Source organism: Notolepis coatsorum (assembly GCF_963971535.1).
Source record: "Notolepis coatsorum genome assembly, contig: SCAFFOLD_177, whole genome shotgun sequence".
Taxonomy (NCBI): domain Eukaryota; kingdom Metazoa; phylum Chordata; class Actinopteri; order Aulopiformes; family Paralepididae; genus Notolepis; species Notolepis coatsorum.
In genome coordinates, this window is record NW_028171157.1 from 280046 (window position 1) to 299276 (window position 19231).

A 19231-nucleotide genomic window follows, 5' to 3' on the forward strand; every position below is an offset into this window, starting at 1 on the left:
TGTATTTAAGTACTGTACTTAAGTACAATTTCAAGCTACTTGTACTTTCTACTTTGCATAGAACACATGGCAACAATTTATGAAGATTATATAAGATACAAGATACAAGAGTTTTATTTGTCATGGCATACAGGTATACAGTGAAATGCGGGGTGTCTCGCCCGCAACGATGTGCATAATACAAGTAATAATATAAGAGTCCAACCAATAGAGCGACAATAAACAATTAAACAAAGTAGGCATATCGGTATCTGTACATGAGCTATTTACAGAGCATGCCACAGGTCCTGTGGCAGTGCAGTACACTGTTAGCTACGGATGAGGCATTGGGTCTTTATGTACACTGCTATACAATGCTATATTATACGATCTCAAGCTATACTATTCTTAATGTGATCTTTCCTTCTGTAAAGTGTCCATAGTGTGAGCGTGTGCAGCATGAGTGTGTGTGTGCTCATGCTAAAGTGGCTGCTAGTGTGTGAGCGTGTACAGTGTGTGTGTTGTGTGTGTGCTCATGTGTGCTTGTGCGTGGAGAGTTCAGTGTTCAAGGCTCTGATGGCCTGGGGGAAGAAGCTGAGCCTACTGTAAGTCTCTCTGTCCTCGTTACTGGTGCTCGCAGGCGTTTGCCTGACCGCAGCAGCATGAACAGGCTGTTGTTGGGGTGGTGAGGGTCTTTCATTATCCTGCAGGCTCTGGATTTGCACCTCTTGTTGTATAGGACCTGCAGGGTTGGTAGTGCAATACCCGTGGTACGCTCGGCTGAGCGCACCACTCTCTGTAGGGCCTTCTTGTCCTGTGCCGTGCTGTTTCCATACCAGGCAGTGATGTTTCCAGTCAAGATGCTCTCTACAGCTCCGGAGTAGAAGGACTGGAGTATCTTCCCAGATACTCTGAACTTCCTTAACTGTCTCAGGTGGTAGAGGCGCTGCTTCGCCTTCTTTACGACTGAGTCTATGTGTGTTGTCCATGTCAGGTCCTCTGAGATGTGGACCCCCAGGTACTTGAAGCTGCTTACCCTGTCCACGGTAGCCCCGTTTATCCTCAGTGGTGTGTGTGTCTCCTGCTGTCTCCTCCTAAAATCCACGAAAAATCCACTTTCACATTTGAAGCCTGTCAACATCAAGAGGACATAATCAGAGCAGCATAACTGGACCACATACCACTTTAACATAACCTTTCATCAGAGCAGCATAACTGGACCACATACCACTTTAACATAACCTTTAATCAGAGCAGCATAACTGGACCACATACCACTTTAACATGACCTTTAATCAGAGCAGCATAACTGGACCACATACTGTACCACTTTAACATGACCTTTAATCAGAGCAGCATAACTGGACCACATACTGTACCACTTTAACATGACCTTTAATCAGAGCAGCATAACTGGACCACATACCACTTTAACATAACCTTTAGAGATCAATGGATGGAGGATGAACGCTCCCAAACACTGGAATACACAAACGCTATGTAGAATGCGTACTTTTACTTTTACTTAAGTACATTCAATATCAAATACGTCTCTACTTCTACTTAAGTAGAATTTTAATGGAGGACTTTTACTTTGACTAGTTCAGGGGTTCCCAAACTTTTTCAGCTCGAGACCCAAAAGAGAAATTTGGTGTTTCCCCGGGACCCAAACTTACAAAAATACATCATGAATTGCCATAACATGGCGGCTGAGTGGCGCAGTGGGCAAGGCACTCGCCACTAACGCAGGAGATGCTGGTATCGAGCCCAGCTCTCGGCGTTGCTACCGGCTTGGCCAGTCGTTGCACTAACACATATTGGCAGTGTTAGAGGGTGGGAAAGCCGGTGGGTGGGGATCGGACGTTGTGGACAGCGACTCCTACAGGTCGGTTGGGTGGCGCCTGTACAGCGGAAACAGGAAGTATCGGGGACAGCGTGAGCCTTCCATGCGTTACTCCTCGCCACTGAGAGATCACGCTGTCTGGTGAAAAGATGCAACAACTGCCTCCTTGTGTACCGGAGGGGACACGTGATGCAAGGCTTCTATCCTCACTGCAGCCGACCAGTGGGAGGCATAGTCTAGCAACGTTCGAGACAGGGGAGGGGAGAATTGAGGGGAGGCGAAATTGGGATGGGAGAAAAATTGAAAAATAAGGAGAAAAAGTGGATAAAAAAAAAGAATGAATTGCCATAACATACATTTATAAACTACTGATAAAGAACACAACAAACCATGAATTTGAAATGTATATGAAATGTATTTATTTAATTATAAAAGTACATCACAGCAATAATCTAATTTGCTGAGTGTAATGTTAAGTTGCTCACCACCTCATAACATATGTACATACAATTTTGTAACACTTTTATAAACACTTTTAAAAACAAACATGTTCTACTATCCTTTCTATTTCTCACCCCTTTTTCAACTCTCCATTTCTTACCCCCCCCCCCCCCCCCCCCTCCGTCCCTCAACCTTAAACCCCAACATTGAGCAACATTCTGATTTATTTGTACTGACTTATTAAAAAATTCTACTGACCTGACATCATGCTAGAAGGGGTATAATATTTCATCTATGGCACAATGAAATCTAATGAGAGGTATGTGGCTGGTTGACGTTTTCAACCAGCAGATCTATTCTGGGCTTGGTTTTTGAAAGTGCTATTCTGAGGTCATGCTGAGCATTTAGTCTGTTTCTGCATTTGTTTTTCAGGTATGCTAGAGTAGAAAACCCAGATTCACATACGTATGTGGTGCCAAACTGAATCAACACATCTACAGCTAAAAAATAATAATAAAAAAAGAAATGATTGGCGACCCAATAAAAACTGATCCGCGAAACACTGGACTAGAGTACTCATTTATCTGGGTGTTTCTACTTGTGTACTTCTTCCACCACTGTGTACATGTTTCCATGGCTTTCCGTTGACTTGGTTGAAATAGGTGCTCGCTAACGTCCAGGCCAGGTGTGCGTGTATGTGTGTGTGTGTGTGTGTGTGTGTGTGTGTGTGTGTGTGTGTGTGTGTACTTCTGTACAGTAAGTGCAGTGTGGTCTGATGCATCCCTCACCACCAGGTAGCTCTGAATGTGCTACAAGCCAGTGGTTGTGCGAGACATAATTCGGCGTGCAGACGGATCGCTCATAGTTCATACGGTTGACTGGCTTTAGTGTCTGCACTGTGGAATTATTAGTCCAATAGGTGGAAGACAGACAGCTTGGAGAACATGGTCCTTTGTGTTTCATATTCATATTTACACACTCACTCACTCACCCACTCACTCACCCACTCACTCACTCACTCACTCACTCACTCACTCACTTACTCACTGAGGAAGGAACCTCGGGGTCATCTTCGACAGTAATTTTAAATTCGATAGACAGGTCAGCGCCGTAGTAAAAAATAGCTTCTATCACCTTAGACTCCTGGCGAAGACAAAGGCATACCTCTCCCAAAGTAACCTAGAGACGGTGATACATGCCTTTGTCACCACCCGCCTCGACTACTGCAATGCTCTGTACACTGGCATTGACAAGTCCCTCCTCCGCCGCCTACAACTGGTGCAGAACGCAGCCGCGCGCCTCCTCACTAAAACAAGAAAATACGAACACATCAGCCCAGTTTTGGCCTCGCTCCACTGGCTGCCTATTAGCTTCAGGATCGATTTTAAATTAGCACTAAATGTTTTTAAATCATTAAATGGCACGGCTCCCTCCTATCTGTCCGAGCTCCTGCACCGCCACACCCCCCACCGATCCCTCAGATCAGCTGACCAGATGCTATTGGTGGTACCCAGAACCAGGCTCAAAACTAGGGGAGACAGAGCTTTCTCCACCGCAGCGCCTAGACTGTGGAACAGCCTCCCCCTCAGCGTACGGACTGCCCAGACCGTACAGGCTTTTAAATCACTCTTGAAAACCTACCTGTTCTCCTTGGCCTTCCCCCCTACTTAACTACCACTAGACCCCTGACCCTTCTATCCTCTTTGTTTTACTGTGTCCTACCAGTTTTTATTACTTTCATTGCTTTATTATGTTTTTAATCTCATATCTTGCACCATATTGTTTGTTTTGTTGCTTTCATTGCTTTGCCGTGTTTTTTTTTTTTTTTTTTTATTTATTTCTTTTAATCTTATACCTTGCCTCACACTAATTTGTTTTTATCAACCTGCTTGTGAAGCACTTTGGTGTCAGCTACCGCTGCCTGGAAATGTGCTATACAAATAAAACTGACTTGACTTGACTTACTCACTCACTCACTCACTCACTCACCCACTCACTCACTCACCCACTCACTCACTCACTCACTCACTCACTCACTCACTCACTCACTCACTCACTCACTCACTCACTCACTCACTCACTCACTCACTCACTCACTCACTCACTCACTCACTCACTCACTCACTCACTCACTCACTCACTCACTCACTCTCATTTTGTACATCCTTATCTGGTAAGAGTTGTAGCACATTTCATCTCACGGATTGTACATTAAATTTGTATATTAGATTCGATTCTAAATGTATTGTCATCATGCAGCACAAGTACAGTACAATGAAAAGAGGTTGGGCATCCAACCAGAGTGCAAATGTAACAGTAAAGTGCAATAGTAAATTAATATACAATGTACAGGTGATTAAACTAGGTATAAAATATATAAAGTAGTACTACTGGGTGTAGTGTTCAGATGTACAGAGTTGTAATATAATATGTACAGTGATACAGGTATAAAGACACTATGGTAGTAAGTCATACTGGCCAGCAGCGTAACTAGTAAGAGTAGGTAAGGGATATGTACAGATATAGATATAGTATCTACAGATATGTAAAAAGTAGGGATGTTCGATATTGGCTTTTTTACCGATACCGATATTGTCCAACTCTTAATTTCCGATACCGATATCAACCGATACCGATATATGCAGGGTTCCCCCCCCCCCCCAAAAACTGAATAATTTCAGGTAATTAACATTACATATCTGTTGGTGTGGAATTAACACAACATTATGCATACTTTTGACAATAAATAAAATAAGAATTTGTTCTTACTTGCTTGCCTGGGTAAATAAAGGTTAAATAAATGTAAAAAATGATTTAAAAAAAAATATATATCGGTAGGCCGATAATATCGGACATCCCTAGTAAAAAGGATTATATTATGCAGGTATGTACAGACAGATATATATATATATATATATATATATATATATATATATATATATATATATATATATATATATATATATATATATATATACACACAGTAAGAATAAATATATATATACTGTATACAGCATTAATGTACATGCTATCATACAGAGTAATATGGGTTATATGCAGGTGTATAAGTAGGCCAGAGCTATACTATGTGTGTGTGTGTTCGTGTTCCCAGGGTGGCAGAACTGGTTTGAATACACACAATGGAAACCAGTGCACGGCTCCAGCAGCCCCACTATAGTAGACAGGCCGCGTGTAGCATAATGACAAGCAAGCAGTGCAAAAATGCGGAAGCATTCGTCACCGCACGCCACTACGGTAAAGCGCCTTTCTTTTCAGGCCCGCTTTGGGAGCTGTCGCGCGGAAATAGGCTGTCTATTGCCATTCTCTTTGACAAACTCTAACCTTAACCAGCTCCTTAACAGCGCCTAAACTTAACCGTTCTAACCTTAACCAACTTTGAAACAATGCCTAACCTTAACCTTAACCTTAACCATGCCTAACCTTAACCATAGAAAGAATATTGCCATTCTCTTTGACAAACTCTAACCTTAACCAGCTCCTTAACAGCGCCTAAACTTAACCGTTCTAACCTTAACCAACTCCGAAACAATGCCTAACCTTAACCTTAACCTTAACCATGCCTAACCTTAACCGGCGAAAGAATACACGTTAAAAAAAAATCACGTTAAAAAAAAAAAATTTGATGGGATTCGAACTCGCCAGCAAACGAGCTGTAGGATCCACAGCCATGCAGTCTTGCCCATTGAGCTATTTCTGGATACTGAATAAGGGGCGGTGACTTATATATATTGAGCTCCGCTCGTGTCGAACCAAGGCGGGATCTCATGCGCATGCGCGGGCACCTCGCGCGAGCACGCCGGCGCACGCACGCACCTGGGCGCTGGGCGAAGGAAAATGAAAGGCGCATTACCGCACGCCACTACGGTAGAATGCTTCCACATTCTTGCACTGCTTGCTTGACATTAAGGAACAGGCAGACAGGCCGTGGCATTACCAGTGACAGCCCATGAGCGCAGTAGAACCACCGCTCTGCTCTCACCGTCAGTAACAGACGCACTGGATCATTACTGATGACAACAATTAAACACACTCGACAGACACAGAGATTGTGGGACTAAAGTCGATTGAGGAAATAGTTCTGAAACATCACAAGCAGTCCGTGAGCGGAGCACTGAACCGGGTTTTTTTTTATAATAATATGACAATTAACCAATAATATGTGACGGTCTAAAATGGTAAATGGCTGGATTTATATACTGTAGCGCTTTACAATTTGTTCCTCACATTTTACCCATTCACACACCGACGGCGGAGGCGACCATGCAAGGTGCCAACCTGCTCATCAGGAGCCATTAGGGCGTTAAGTGTCTTGCTCAAGGACACTTCGACGCGCTGCCCGGGAGGAGCGGGAATCGAACCGGGAACCTCTGGATTACCAGACGACTGTTCTACCTCCCGAGCCACTGTCTCCCCCAGGTTTAGGTAGGATTGTGCCGGCAGAGAAGATTCTCCAGAAATGACGAAAAACGTTGCACGATTCAGAAATAGGTCAAAATTGAGATATTGCCCATCTTGAGTGCTTTCTGCGATCTGTTGTTGTGCATGTTTTTCCATTGGGTTTCTCTTATCGGGGGGGGGGGGGGGGGGGGACCCTTGCGAGCACAGAGGGGGAGAACATGCAAACTCCACACAGAAAGGCCTGGGAGATGCCCCACCTGGGTACCTGGCATCATGGAAACCTGGTCCCCAAGCGGGAATCGAACCCTGGACCTTCTTGCTGTGAGTTAACCACTTAACCACTTAACCAGTTAACCACTACACCACCGTGCCGCTATATTTGAAAAGTTCTCTATCCGTTTCCTTATTTGCAAAACTTAATACGACTTGTAAATGTGTTAATTATTGTTAACTTGTCCGGCTGTATACTTTCCCTCTCTGTCTAAAGAACTACAGTTGTGTCGTGAGGGGAGGGGCTGAATACTTTCGGTCTCAGGTGTCGGAGACAGACGCGCAGAAATGCCAGCTACCAAATCCATTCCGAGACAACGGACCCAGTAGGCTACTTTGTTTGGCGGCGTGAACATATGCAGAGAAACATTAATATCTTTAGAAACGTTTGTGTTAAACTGTATCTCTCCGTCAAAATTGAAAGTGTATAGCATAAAGACATAAGGCATATAATAAAGACTTTTCTATAATGACCAAATACCGAAAATATGACCATCGGTGAGAGTTGTATTACTCATGTATTCTGTGCTACAGACTCTTTTCATGTGTCACGTCAATACTGCCCAACAACAGCAGCAGTACACGCACACGGACTGAAACTGAGAGAAATGACATCAAAGTTTACCTCCTGCCTCCGGTGTTTGGCACCCTCCTACGCAGAGCTGTCTCCACGCCTGTAGATCACAGCCTCTGGAAAACAGCCTGCTAAACACCTCCGCCCAAGAGGGCAAAGATTTGTAACAAACCGGGACATCTCTGTGATGAAATTAGTAGTAGTAGTAGGGGCGACAGTGGCTCAGGAGGTAGAGCAGTCGTCTGATAATCCAGAGGTTCGCGGTTCGCGGTTCGATTCCAGCTCCTCCCGGGCAGCGTGTCAAAGTGTCCTTGAGCAAGACACTTAACCCCCTAACTGCTTCCGATGTGCAGGTTGGCACCTTGCACGGTCGCCTCCGCCGTCGGGGTGTGAATGTGTGAGTGAATGTGTAAAATGTGAGGAACAAATTGTAAAGCGTTTTGGATAAAAGCTGCTATATAAATGCACCTTTGACCATGGTAAAATAGTCAAGTCAAGTCAAGAGTTTTATTTGTCACGGCATACAAGTATACAATGAAATGCGGGTGGTCTTGCCTGCAACGATGTGCAATAACATATAATAGAATCCAATAGAACAACATTGTGCAATAAACAAGTAACATTGTGCAATAAACAAGTAACATATTAGGGCATATCAGTATATGTACATAAGTTATTTACAGAGCATGGAGGACATGCTAGGTCCTTTGGTAGTGTCTTTCTGTACATGCTAATTTATACAATCTCAAGTTATACTATACTATTCTTAAAGTGACCTTTCCTTAGTGGCCATAAGTGTGGGCGTGTGCAGCAGCATGAGTGTGTGCCTGCTCATGTTAAAGTGGCTGCTAGTGTGTGAGCGTGTACAGTGTGTGTGTCGTGTGTGTGCTCATGTGTGCTTGTGCGTGGAGAGTTCAGTGTTCAGGGCTCTGATGGCCTGGGGGAAGAAGCTGAGCCGAAGTCTCTCTGTCCTAGTAGCTGGTGTTCGCAGGCGTCTGCCGGACCGCAGCAGCATGAACAGGCTGTTGTTGGGGTGGTGAGGGTCTTTCATTATTCTGCAGGCTCTAAATAACATGGCAAAATGCGGCTATTGCCTCGAATTGGGTGCATACTACAGAGTATCACTAACAACCAAATATTAAGCTGGTATGAGTTATGCAGTGATGTACAGTAGTTATCAGAAAAGTAAACAGACTATAACGCTATCTCTATTCTGTGTGAGGAAACCATGCCTTTATGTCAAGCTGACTTGACTACTGTAACGCACTCTTTACTGGCCTCCCGGGACAAAACACACGGAGAGACTTCAGCTTAGGGGGCGATTCTTTGCTCAAATGTGAATCACGATTTTTTTCTCTCTAAGAATTGAGATCACGATTCTCTCACACGATTCTTATTTTTTCAATCAAATCATTTATTGCACTCTCTCTTAACACTTTGGATGCCCAACCCGAGTTTCTCGGGTTTACCCCCCGCGGGTTGAATGCCCATAACGAGAATATTCGTTTTTTCTCTATTTTTTTTTTATTATTTATTAGCGATCTGAATTCATATTTCATCAACCGAGTCTACCGTTGGAAAATCAGCCACCCGGGGCGCTCAGATGTGAAAAAAGCGCCCCCTATCGTCTCCCAGATGGTAATTCACCCTTTTGGATTGGACTCAGTGAAAATGAATGAGAAAAAAAGACCCGGACTCCACATTTTACTTCTCACTCATGTAACCGGGGTCGATCAGCTTCATGCTGGACCCTCAGAGCAGCGGGGATTATGTGTTTTTACTGTATACGCAGTGGATCAATAAAAGGATACATTTTTTTGAATGGCGATCAGGAATTGGAATAATCCATTTGGATACCATCTGATCTCAGGTAAGGAATCTATGTTACCAGTCTTTTGATAATCAGACCCTGTTTTCTCGGAGATATAAGCTTTTTATTTTTTTTGTGATATGGCTGTTTGACTCTAAGAGCGATCAGGAACTGAGAGAATCGATTTTCAGCGCGCGGCACCAGCGTGCATACGCACACATATACTATCGATAATCTAGCGTTTATTTGAAAACGATTCATAAATAGGCCAACAAATGACAACGTTCTAGAATATTACAGTACATCAGCGATTATCATGGAATCCTCTTTTTTTTCGTGAAAACGAGGGGTTTTCTAAATGCTATGAAACGGAAATGAACCGATAAAAAAACAATCTGCTTTGACAATGTTGACTGGAAATAGGTCATTGATAATGCGACGGGCAGATTAGACACATAGCCATAATTTAAAACATAGATTAGGCGATATTAACATACAAAATAACTCAAGTCAGAATCGTCATCATTTAAAAAAGTTAAGTAATTTTTTTTTTAATAAAAGAAATTGTCATAATTTAGAAATGAGATTGCATAGGTCTATGAATCGAGATCGCAATTTTATTTCGATTAATCGCCCAGCCCCACTTCAGCTCATTCAAAACTCTGGGCTATTAACTATAGAACCAAGTGGAGAGAGCACATCAGTCCAGTGTTAGCTACTCTGCACTAGCTTCTGGTAATGTTTAGAATTGATTGTAAGGCCCTCCTCCTTATATATAAAGTACTAAGTGGAATAGGAACAAGCTACGTTGCCAATCCTCTTGTCAACTATGTTCCCCCAAGAACATTACGGTCCTCTACTACTGGTTTACTGAAGGTTCCCAGCAACGGAACAGCCAGAAGAGAATCAGGGATGCAGCCCTGTACTGTGAAAAGGTTCATTATCGCTGCAGTCACACGTTCAGTGAGAGACGTCTGAGCACATTCTGTCTCCGTCTCCGTCTCTGTCTCACACCCGCACGCATGTTCACTCTCGAGGCTTCAGGTAGGGAGAGGCGCATGTTGACAGATCCTCTTGATCCTGTCAGTTTGTGCGTGTGTGTGTGTGTGCGTTTCTGTGTGTGTGCGTGCGTGTGTGTGTGTGTGTGCGTGTGTGTGTGTGTGCGTTTCTGTGTGTGTGCGTGCGTGTGTGCGTGTGCGCGTGCGTGTGTATGTAGGCTGCTTTCTATCTTGTATGCTGCTGTCGTCGTTAAGATAAGATAAGATGTACTATTAATTGTCACTGTTGTTGCAGCCTTAGGTCTCAGCAAGACTATAGATATCGCCCTGGTCACGTTTTACGTTTTTTCTTTTTTGCCTGATGGAAGAAAATTACTTCTATCTTATCTGTCCTTTATTAACTCATTTTATAGTGTCCCTGGATATTTACTTTATGGAATTTACACACAACAGTAATATAATATACATTATTATTATTATTATTATTATTATTATTATTATTATTATTATTATTATTATTATTATTATTATTATTATTATTATTATTATTATTATTATTATTACTACTACTATTATTATTGCTGTTGATGTTATTATTAATAATAATACAAATGCATAATGAATAACCATTATGTCAGATTCAGATTTCAGATTCAGAGTTTTATTTGCCACATGGAAACAATACAATCATAGAGTTTTTCATATACAAAATCATAAATACCATACCATGGGCAAAAGGAGCAGGAAGAAGAATAAATCTTATAGTTACCTGCCCCCTTATTCCTAAACTAAACTAAAGTATTACTTGATGGTCGGCGTACAACCTAATTAAATGATGATGATAATAATAATAATAATAATAATAAAGACTAAAAGAAAAAAAAAGAAAAGATCTCACTATTCAGATCACATTTGACTTTCATACTGACAATTTTTTTTTTTTTTTTATAATTATTTTTGAATTGACAATCATCATGTATGACCCAGTGTTCAGACAGCGTTCTGTGCACAGCTCTCCGTGACTCACACAGTGGGTTCTAACGTGGCGTGTCGGCTCATGTATGGTATGTTCTGATGCTGCTGTATTTGCTGTAGGTGGGGCTGTGTGTGTGTGTGTGTGTGTGTGTGTGTGTGTGTGTGTGTGTGTGTGTGTGTGTGTGTGTGTGTGTGTGTGTGTGTGTGTGTGTGTGTGTGTGTGTGTGTGTGTGTGTGTGTGTGTGCGGTCATAATGTTATATAATTCTACCTTCAATCTGTGGCTAGTTATGTTCAGTCCTTGTGGCAAGGGGAGTGGGTTTCTTCATGGGGCGCTTATCCTTATCATTAGGGCACAAGTATCACGTTTTATTATAGTAATAATTGTGTCTGAATAAACACAACGAATCATGCAACCAGTCAAACTCAAAGTCATCTTGCCTTTTGAATTAATTTATTCTTTCTCTTTCTCTCTCTCTCTCTCTCTCTCTCTCTCCCTCTCCTCTCTATCTCTCTCTGTCTATCTCTCTCTCCCTCTCTCCTCTCTCCTCTCTCTCTCTCTCTCGCTCTCTCTCTCTCTCTCTCTCTCTCCCTCTCCCCCCCCATCTCTCCCCCCCCCTCTCTCTCTCTCTCTCTCTCTCTCTCTCTCTCTCTCTCTCTCTCTCTCTCCCTCTCTCTCTCCCCCCCCCCTCTCTCTCCCCCCCCTCTCTCTCTCTCTCTCTCCCCCCCCCCCCCCTCTCCCCCCCCCCCCCCCCTCTCTCTCTCCAGGGCACAGAGCAGGTCACAGCATTCTGCCGCAGCCTCCATGACATCAGTCCCCTGGATCAGAGCCCCATGTCCTCTTCCTCCTCGTCCTCCTCGTCCTCCCTCTCCCCCAGCCCTGTGGCGGCCCTCCCGCCTGCAGGGGGCGCCAGCTCCGCCCAGAGGCAGCTCTCCCACGCTGACAAGCTCCGCAAAGTGGTCAACGAGCTGGTGGAGACTGAGAGGACCTACGTCAAGGTCGGTACAGTGCAGTGATATTACATTAGACAACATGACTGGAAAGACAAGATGTAACGAAAGGGGTGGAACGACGATGAAAGAACACAACACTCTAACTCACCATCTTTAGATAATAAAGTACTCAACCTCTACTGTCTTTAACTATGAATGAACGCAACACTCTAACTTACCATCTTTAGATAATAAAGTACTCAACCTCTACTGTCTTTAACTATGAATGAACGCAACACTCTAACTTACCATCTTTAGATAATAAAGTACTCAACCTCTACTGTCTTTAACTATGAATGAACACAACACTCTAACTCACCATCTTTAGATCATAAAGTACTCAACCTCTACTGTCTTTAACTATGACTGAACACAACACTCTAACTTACCATCTTTAGATCATAAAGTACTCAACCTCTACTGTCTTTAACTATGAATGAACACAACACTCTAACTCACCATCTTTAGATCATAAAGTACTCAACCTCTGCTGTCTTTAACTATGAATGAACACAACACTCTAACTCACCATCTTTAGATAATAAAGTACTCAACCTCTACTGTCTTTAACTATGAATGAACACAACACTCTAACTCACCATCTTAAGATAATAAAGTACTCAACCTCTGCTGTCTTTAACTATGAATGAACACAACACTCTAACTCACCATCTTTAGATAATAAAGTACTCAACCTCTACTGTCTTTAACTATGAATGAACACAACATTGTTCTGTTCCAGAAAAATCTATATAGGCTCTCTAACGTCAAGGAAAAAGTGTATACACAATGAACTAGCTACACATATTGTGATATTAATAGTATCATAATCATCCCAAAATGTTTTTGGGTGCATTTTGCTGTGCTGTCTGGCACATTACCTCCTACTGTACGTGGCAACAGGGTGGAAAGGAATTTACTGGTATTTCTACTGCTGTTTTATTGCTATCGCTGCTGCAAAGTTGGGGAGCCAAAACCCAATAGTTTTCCTCTTATACCTGTATATCGTTCGACACTGATCTACCAGCTCACCATTCAGATTTTTATTTAGTTTTTTATTTAACCTTTATTTAACCATGTAAGTGATTAAGAACAAATTCGTATTTAAAATGGCGACCTGGCAAAAGGCACAGCCTGTTGAGGGACAGGGGGCAGGGGGGTGAAATAAATACAGAGTTAAACCAGGACAAGTTAAAACAAGTTAAAACATGGTGGTAAGACAAACGGAGTAAAATAAAACAGCCACAGCAGGCAGGCAGATGCATGCGGTAGTTTAGGAGCAGTTGCAGGTGTCAGTATTAAATGTCCAGTTTGAAAGCTGATTTGGAGATGAAATTGTCCAGTTTTAAACTTGTTGGTAAATTGTTCTAGTCTGTGGGCACGGCAGACTGTGTTTTGGGGATTTTCAGCATGATGAGATTTGTAGAATGGGTCAACAAACTACACAGGTAGAGAGGTGGGGTGACACACCAAGGAGAGTTGTATAGATAGAACATAAACCAGTGTATTTCAGACGAGTCTTCTAAAACACTATTGTTATCATTTCATACAGTATGTTGAAAGTATTACCGACATATATTCTCACATATAAACAGTAGGGGTGTAACGATGCGACCTCACAACGATTCATTTCGATTACGATTATTCAGGCAACGATTCAATGCATCATGAAATCTCTTCATTTGACCACGATTCGATTCGATTTGATTCGATGGATTTTCTATCAGTTAATTCCCCAAAAAATGTTGAATACACAAATGTGGCTGGGGGAACTGATTCACTCAGCATGAATGGACTATAGGCCAATAAAAACAATACACACACAAAAAATACATAAAAAAAATAATAATATATATATTTTTTTTAATTAATTTAGATTATAATCGATTCTAACATATTCAAATCGATGCAGTTGAATCGTCACATTAGAATCGATGCATTTCTATTAATCGATGCATCGTTACACCCCTAATAAACAGCCTATATGGGAGACCAAGTATTTGTAATGTATGTGTTGATTTACACACAGCTACAGCTCTTAATGCCCTTCACACCCAGTCTCTGCCTGCCTGCCTGCCTTGTTTGAATTCGTATAGACAAAAGTGTTGTCATTTACATATGAAAACCAATATCTCCCATATATTTTATATACTGTATGAAAGGCTATATATCTGACACGCATCCCAGTGTCACAGAGACCAACTCGGCCTGGTAGGAACGCACCACGTCAACTGATGTTTGTTTGTGTGTCACGGAAGATTACCATCACACCTGTGGAGGAGCTGATTTGACACCGTTCACATTCCATTATGACAATCAACTGTGACAACAACTGCCACAAGCACAACCGCTGCTACACACACACACACACACGCACGCACGCACGCACGCACGCACGCACGCACGCAAGAAAATATATAAAAATGGGAGAAAAAGTGGATCAAAAAAAATAAATACTAAATATAAAATAAATAAAATAATAATAAATATACTAAACTTTTTTTCAGAAAGTTATATTCTAATATTGTTCTATTATAGTCAGAAAACATTATTATCTATGGGTTTCACATTTAGTATATTATGATTGAACAACCTCATTTTCATCTTAAAAATAAGGGATATGATGATGTGTCTCGGGGGCCATAAAATCAAATTACAATGGGATTATAATGGTTTTGAATGCATATAATGTTAGTTAGGATGTAGTATTAACTATATCGAGTGATACTCTTTTCCTTTTAGTGGTCAGCACTGAGTTAGACCCCGGGTCAACATTGACCCGCTAACAACGGTCAGTGGTGCCAATCAAATCAAATCAAATCAAATCAAATCAAATTTATTTATAGGGCCCGACAACACACGTTAATGTCCCCATGGGCCGTACAGATCTTCTTTAAACAAGTCAAGAAGAAAACATAACAATAAGTCAAGAACAGAACAAGAACACCATAAGGTGCAAACATTTTTAGATGGATGCAAATAAATGAAAGAATGCAAGCACTCCCAGACATACCCCACGCGAAGGTAAGGAAAAACTCACTAAAACCTAACAATAGGGAAAAAAGCTCCACAGGCAGTGTGGAGGAGAGAAACCTTAGAAGGGCCATTCAAGGGGGGATCTCCCTTCTTAGATGTTGGTGATAGTAGTGTTGCAGACGGACAGTTGGTAAGCATGCACTCAAGTGTGTAGTGGAACACAGATGAGTGCATGCAATAGCAACTGTACATTTTGAAAAATTAAAGATAGAGCTAATAGCGATAGCAACTGAACATTTTGAAAGATTAAAGATAGAGCTGATAGCAATCTATTTGAGGCACAGGGGCGGCGCAAAGAGGGTCACGTCCTCCCCGTCTTAGTCAAGGGACATTTAACACTCCGGTCGTTGCTCAGGGACAGCCGGAGACAGGGATCAGTGGTGCCAATCAGTGGTGCCAGTTCCTAACACAACACACTGTGTGCCTCTTGCGTGTGTCTTGCGTGTGTCTTGCGTGTGTCTTGCGTGTGTCTTGCAGGACCTGAGCTGGCTGATAGAGCGCTACCTGACGCCCCTGCAGAAGGAGAGCTTCCTCACACGGGATGAGGTACTGTATAGTTACACACAGTTATATATGTAGTAGTAGTAGTCGTTTATTTTTTCAGTCATCAGCTCACACAATACAATATACACCATCATTTATCAATATTTGATTATTTACAGTGACTGAAAAGGTACAGACTGAAGCATAGTGCCTGTCCTATATTCTTACCAAAAAAATACAAAAATGTAGACTCCAAAACAGTATTCTAAAGGGGAAAAAAAGCAAGCTAAACAGTATTATTCACCCTTGTAGTTTTCAAAAATAGCTTTTTACAAACCTTTTTCTTAAAAACCAAAATTGAATTACTCATTCTTAACAGATGGCTTGTTTTCAAACTACAGGTCGACCCCCACATCATGTGTGTATTATGGTCAAAAACATCCCAGATTGGGTTTTTAAACATGGGCATTGACCAAAACCTGTGTCTGTGTGTGTGTGTGTGTGTGTGTGTGTGTGTGTGTGTGTGTGTGTGTGTGTGTGTGTGTGTGTGTGTGTGTGTGTGTGTGTGTGTGTGTGTGTGTGTGTGTGTGTGTGTGTGTGTGTGTGTGTGTGTGTGTGTGTGTGTGTGTGTGTGTGTGTGTGTGTGTGTGTGTGTGTGTGTGTGTGTGTGTGTGTGTGTGTGTGTGTGTGTGTGTGTGTGTGTGTGTGTGTGTGTGCGTGTGTTGTGTAGCTGGACGTCCTGTTCGGGAACCTGGGGGAGATGGTGGAGTTCCAGGTGGAGTTCCTCCAGACGCTGGAGGACGGCATCAGACTGGTCCCTGACCTGGACCGTCTGGACAGGGTGGAGCAGTTCAAGGTGAGACTTACTGAGGGACGTTTCTGTCTTAACGGTTGTGTTTCAGTGACGGGGACGACGCGTCTAGTTTTTTTACCAACGGATTTCCAGTTAGCGCGTTCGCGTTCTGCGATCTGATTGGCCACTGACGTTTTTCTGGTGCGATCTGATTGGCCACTGACGTTTTTCTGGTGCGATCTGATTGGCCACTGACGTTTTTCTGGTGCGATCTGATTGGCCACTGACTGACGTTTCTGGTTCATGTGACATGTGCGCCCATTTCCGCCTCTAACAGCCTGCAAACTACCTAACGCCTAGTTCTATCACTGGTTAAGCTTATTAGGCGACTCTTTCGAAGTTGGTTAAGGTTAGCCCCTTTCGTGACTGCGTGTAGCCTGGGGCTGTACCGCAGTCACTCTCACGTAGACCGCAACCAGTGTCGTAATAAGGTACCAAGCGTGGACGGGGGGCTCGCGGACTGTGGTGGGTCAAAAATATATCAGATATGAATTTCAAAGATACCCAGCGTACAATATGGGTTTAACACATCTTTACAGTGGGGTCTGGAAGCTCGGAGTTGCTAATAAACAGTTTAAAACATTGTTACTCCACGAGTGGTTCTCACAGAGCGAGCCGTGTATTTCCGCCATTGGTGTCACCGCGCATGCGCACCAGGCATTTGGCTGCATGGTCCAGGCATTACAGGCGGAAATACACGGCTCGCTCTGTGAGTGTAAACAGTTTTAAACTGTTTATTAGCAACTCCGAGCTTCCAGACCACACTGTAAAGATGTGTTAAACCCATATTGTACGCTGGGTATCTTTGAAATTCATATCTGATATATTTTTGACCCACTGCGAGAGCCCCCCGTCCACGCTTGGTACCTTATTACGACACTGGTTGCGGTCTACGTGAGAGTGACTGCGGTACAGTACTTGTCCTAATAAACTAACCTACACTGTAACACGCAACACTTTGATGAACATTGTTACTCAGCTGCCAGAGTTGTACCCTTCTTGCTGTCTTGTCGTACAGAACTTGTAAGTCGCTTTGGATAAAAGCGTAGCAGCTAAATGACTAAATGTAAATGTAAATGTACAGCCCCAGGCTACACGCAGTCACGAAAGGGGCTTGGTTAAGGTTAGAGTTTGGAATCAGGGCTGGCGTTCTATCGCCCTGCTCTAAAGATAAACTCTAACCTTAACCAACTTCGAAAGAGTCGCCTAAGCTTAACCGGTGATAGAAACAGGCGTCACACGATTGGCGCGACCAGAAACGTCAGTGGCCAATCAGATCGCAGAACGCGAACGCCGAACTGGAAATCCGTTGGTAAAAGTAATCAGGCGACGGGGACGGATCTCGCGGGAGCGTTCCAGGAGGTCCCCAGCCAACCTGAGAATAGTTCAATTCCACTCATATTGTATTTACCTAGAAGTTAAGCACAACAATGACTATTCTACCGTACTGCTGCTAGAATGAATCTACTCCCTCCTCCGTTATCTCCGACTTCTGGGCTAAATCGTATCTAACAACAAACGTTAGATTTGATTAGATTCAAGTACAGTACAACGAAAGTAAGTTTGGCAAATGTAACAGTAAATTGCAATAATAATTATACAATGTACAGGTGATTAAACTGGGTATAAAATATATACATTAGTACTAGGGATGCTCGATATTGGCTTTTTTACCGATACCGATATACCGATATTGTCCAACTCTTAATTTCCGATACCGATATCAACCGATACCGATATATGCAGGGTTTCCCCTGCATAATTTCAGGTAATTAACATTACATATCTCTTGTTGTGGAATTAACACAACACTATGCATACTTTTGACAATAAATAAAATCAGAATTTGTTCTTACTTGCTTGCCTGGGTAAATAAAGGTTATAGAAATGTAAAAAAAATATATAATTTTTTTTAAAACCGATACAGATATTTTCTGATATCACATTTTAATGCCGATATCGGCCGATAATATCGGTAGGCCGATAATATCGGACATCCCTAATTAGTACTACTGAGATATATGTACTGTACAGAGTTGTAGTATAATATGTACAGTGATACAGGTATAAAGACAGTATGGTAGTAGTCATACTGGCTAGCAGTGTAACTTGTAAGATATGTAGACTATAGTATGAGCTGGAAACATCTTCTCACCTTCTCACGAATAACATCTTCTCAGGTGGGGATCCCTGGGACGAAACCTTATCACATCATAGTCCATGGCCTATTAGGTATCTATTTGGGGGAACCTGACATGAAACAGTTTGAGAACCTTGTAATGACATAGGTGGCCGAGTAGCGCAGCGGACTAAGCGTCTGTCTACCATCGCAGAGACACTGGTATCGAATCCGGCCGGCCGTGATACTGGCTCGATTGGCAGAGTCAGCGGGAGGGAAGCCGGTGGGGTGGTAATCTGCTCGTTGTAAACAGCGACTCCTACAGGTCGGTCAGGGTGCCTGCACAGCGAGGGAGGGAAATGGTGAAGGTAGTGTGATCCTCCCACACGTTACACCTCACCCAATGAGAGTCCGCGCTGGCAGGTGAAAAGAGAGCCGC

The 19231-nt window shown here is 42.7% G+C and overlaps 1 protein-coding gene across 1 annotated transcript in view; it reads left to right on the forward strand.

Moving 5' to 3' along the window:
* Positions 1-19231, forward strand: part of LOC311248332 (rho guanine nucleotide exchange factor TIAM1-like) — a gene marked incomplete at its 3' end in the record, with an annotated part of 54321 nt that overhangs the window by 815 nt on the left and 34275 nt on the right. Inside the window, exons 2-4 of the mRNA XM_084339233.1 lie at positions 12077-12307; positions 15815-15883; positions 16551-16676. Of these exons, the coding sequence (XP_084195359.1) occupies positions 12077-12307; positions 15815-15883; positions 16551-16676 (426 nt within the window). The remainder of the gene's footprint in view (positions 1-12076; positions 12308-15814; positions 15884-16550; positions 16677-19231) is intronic.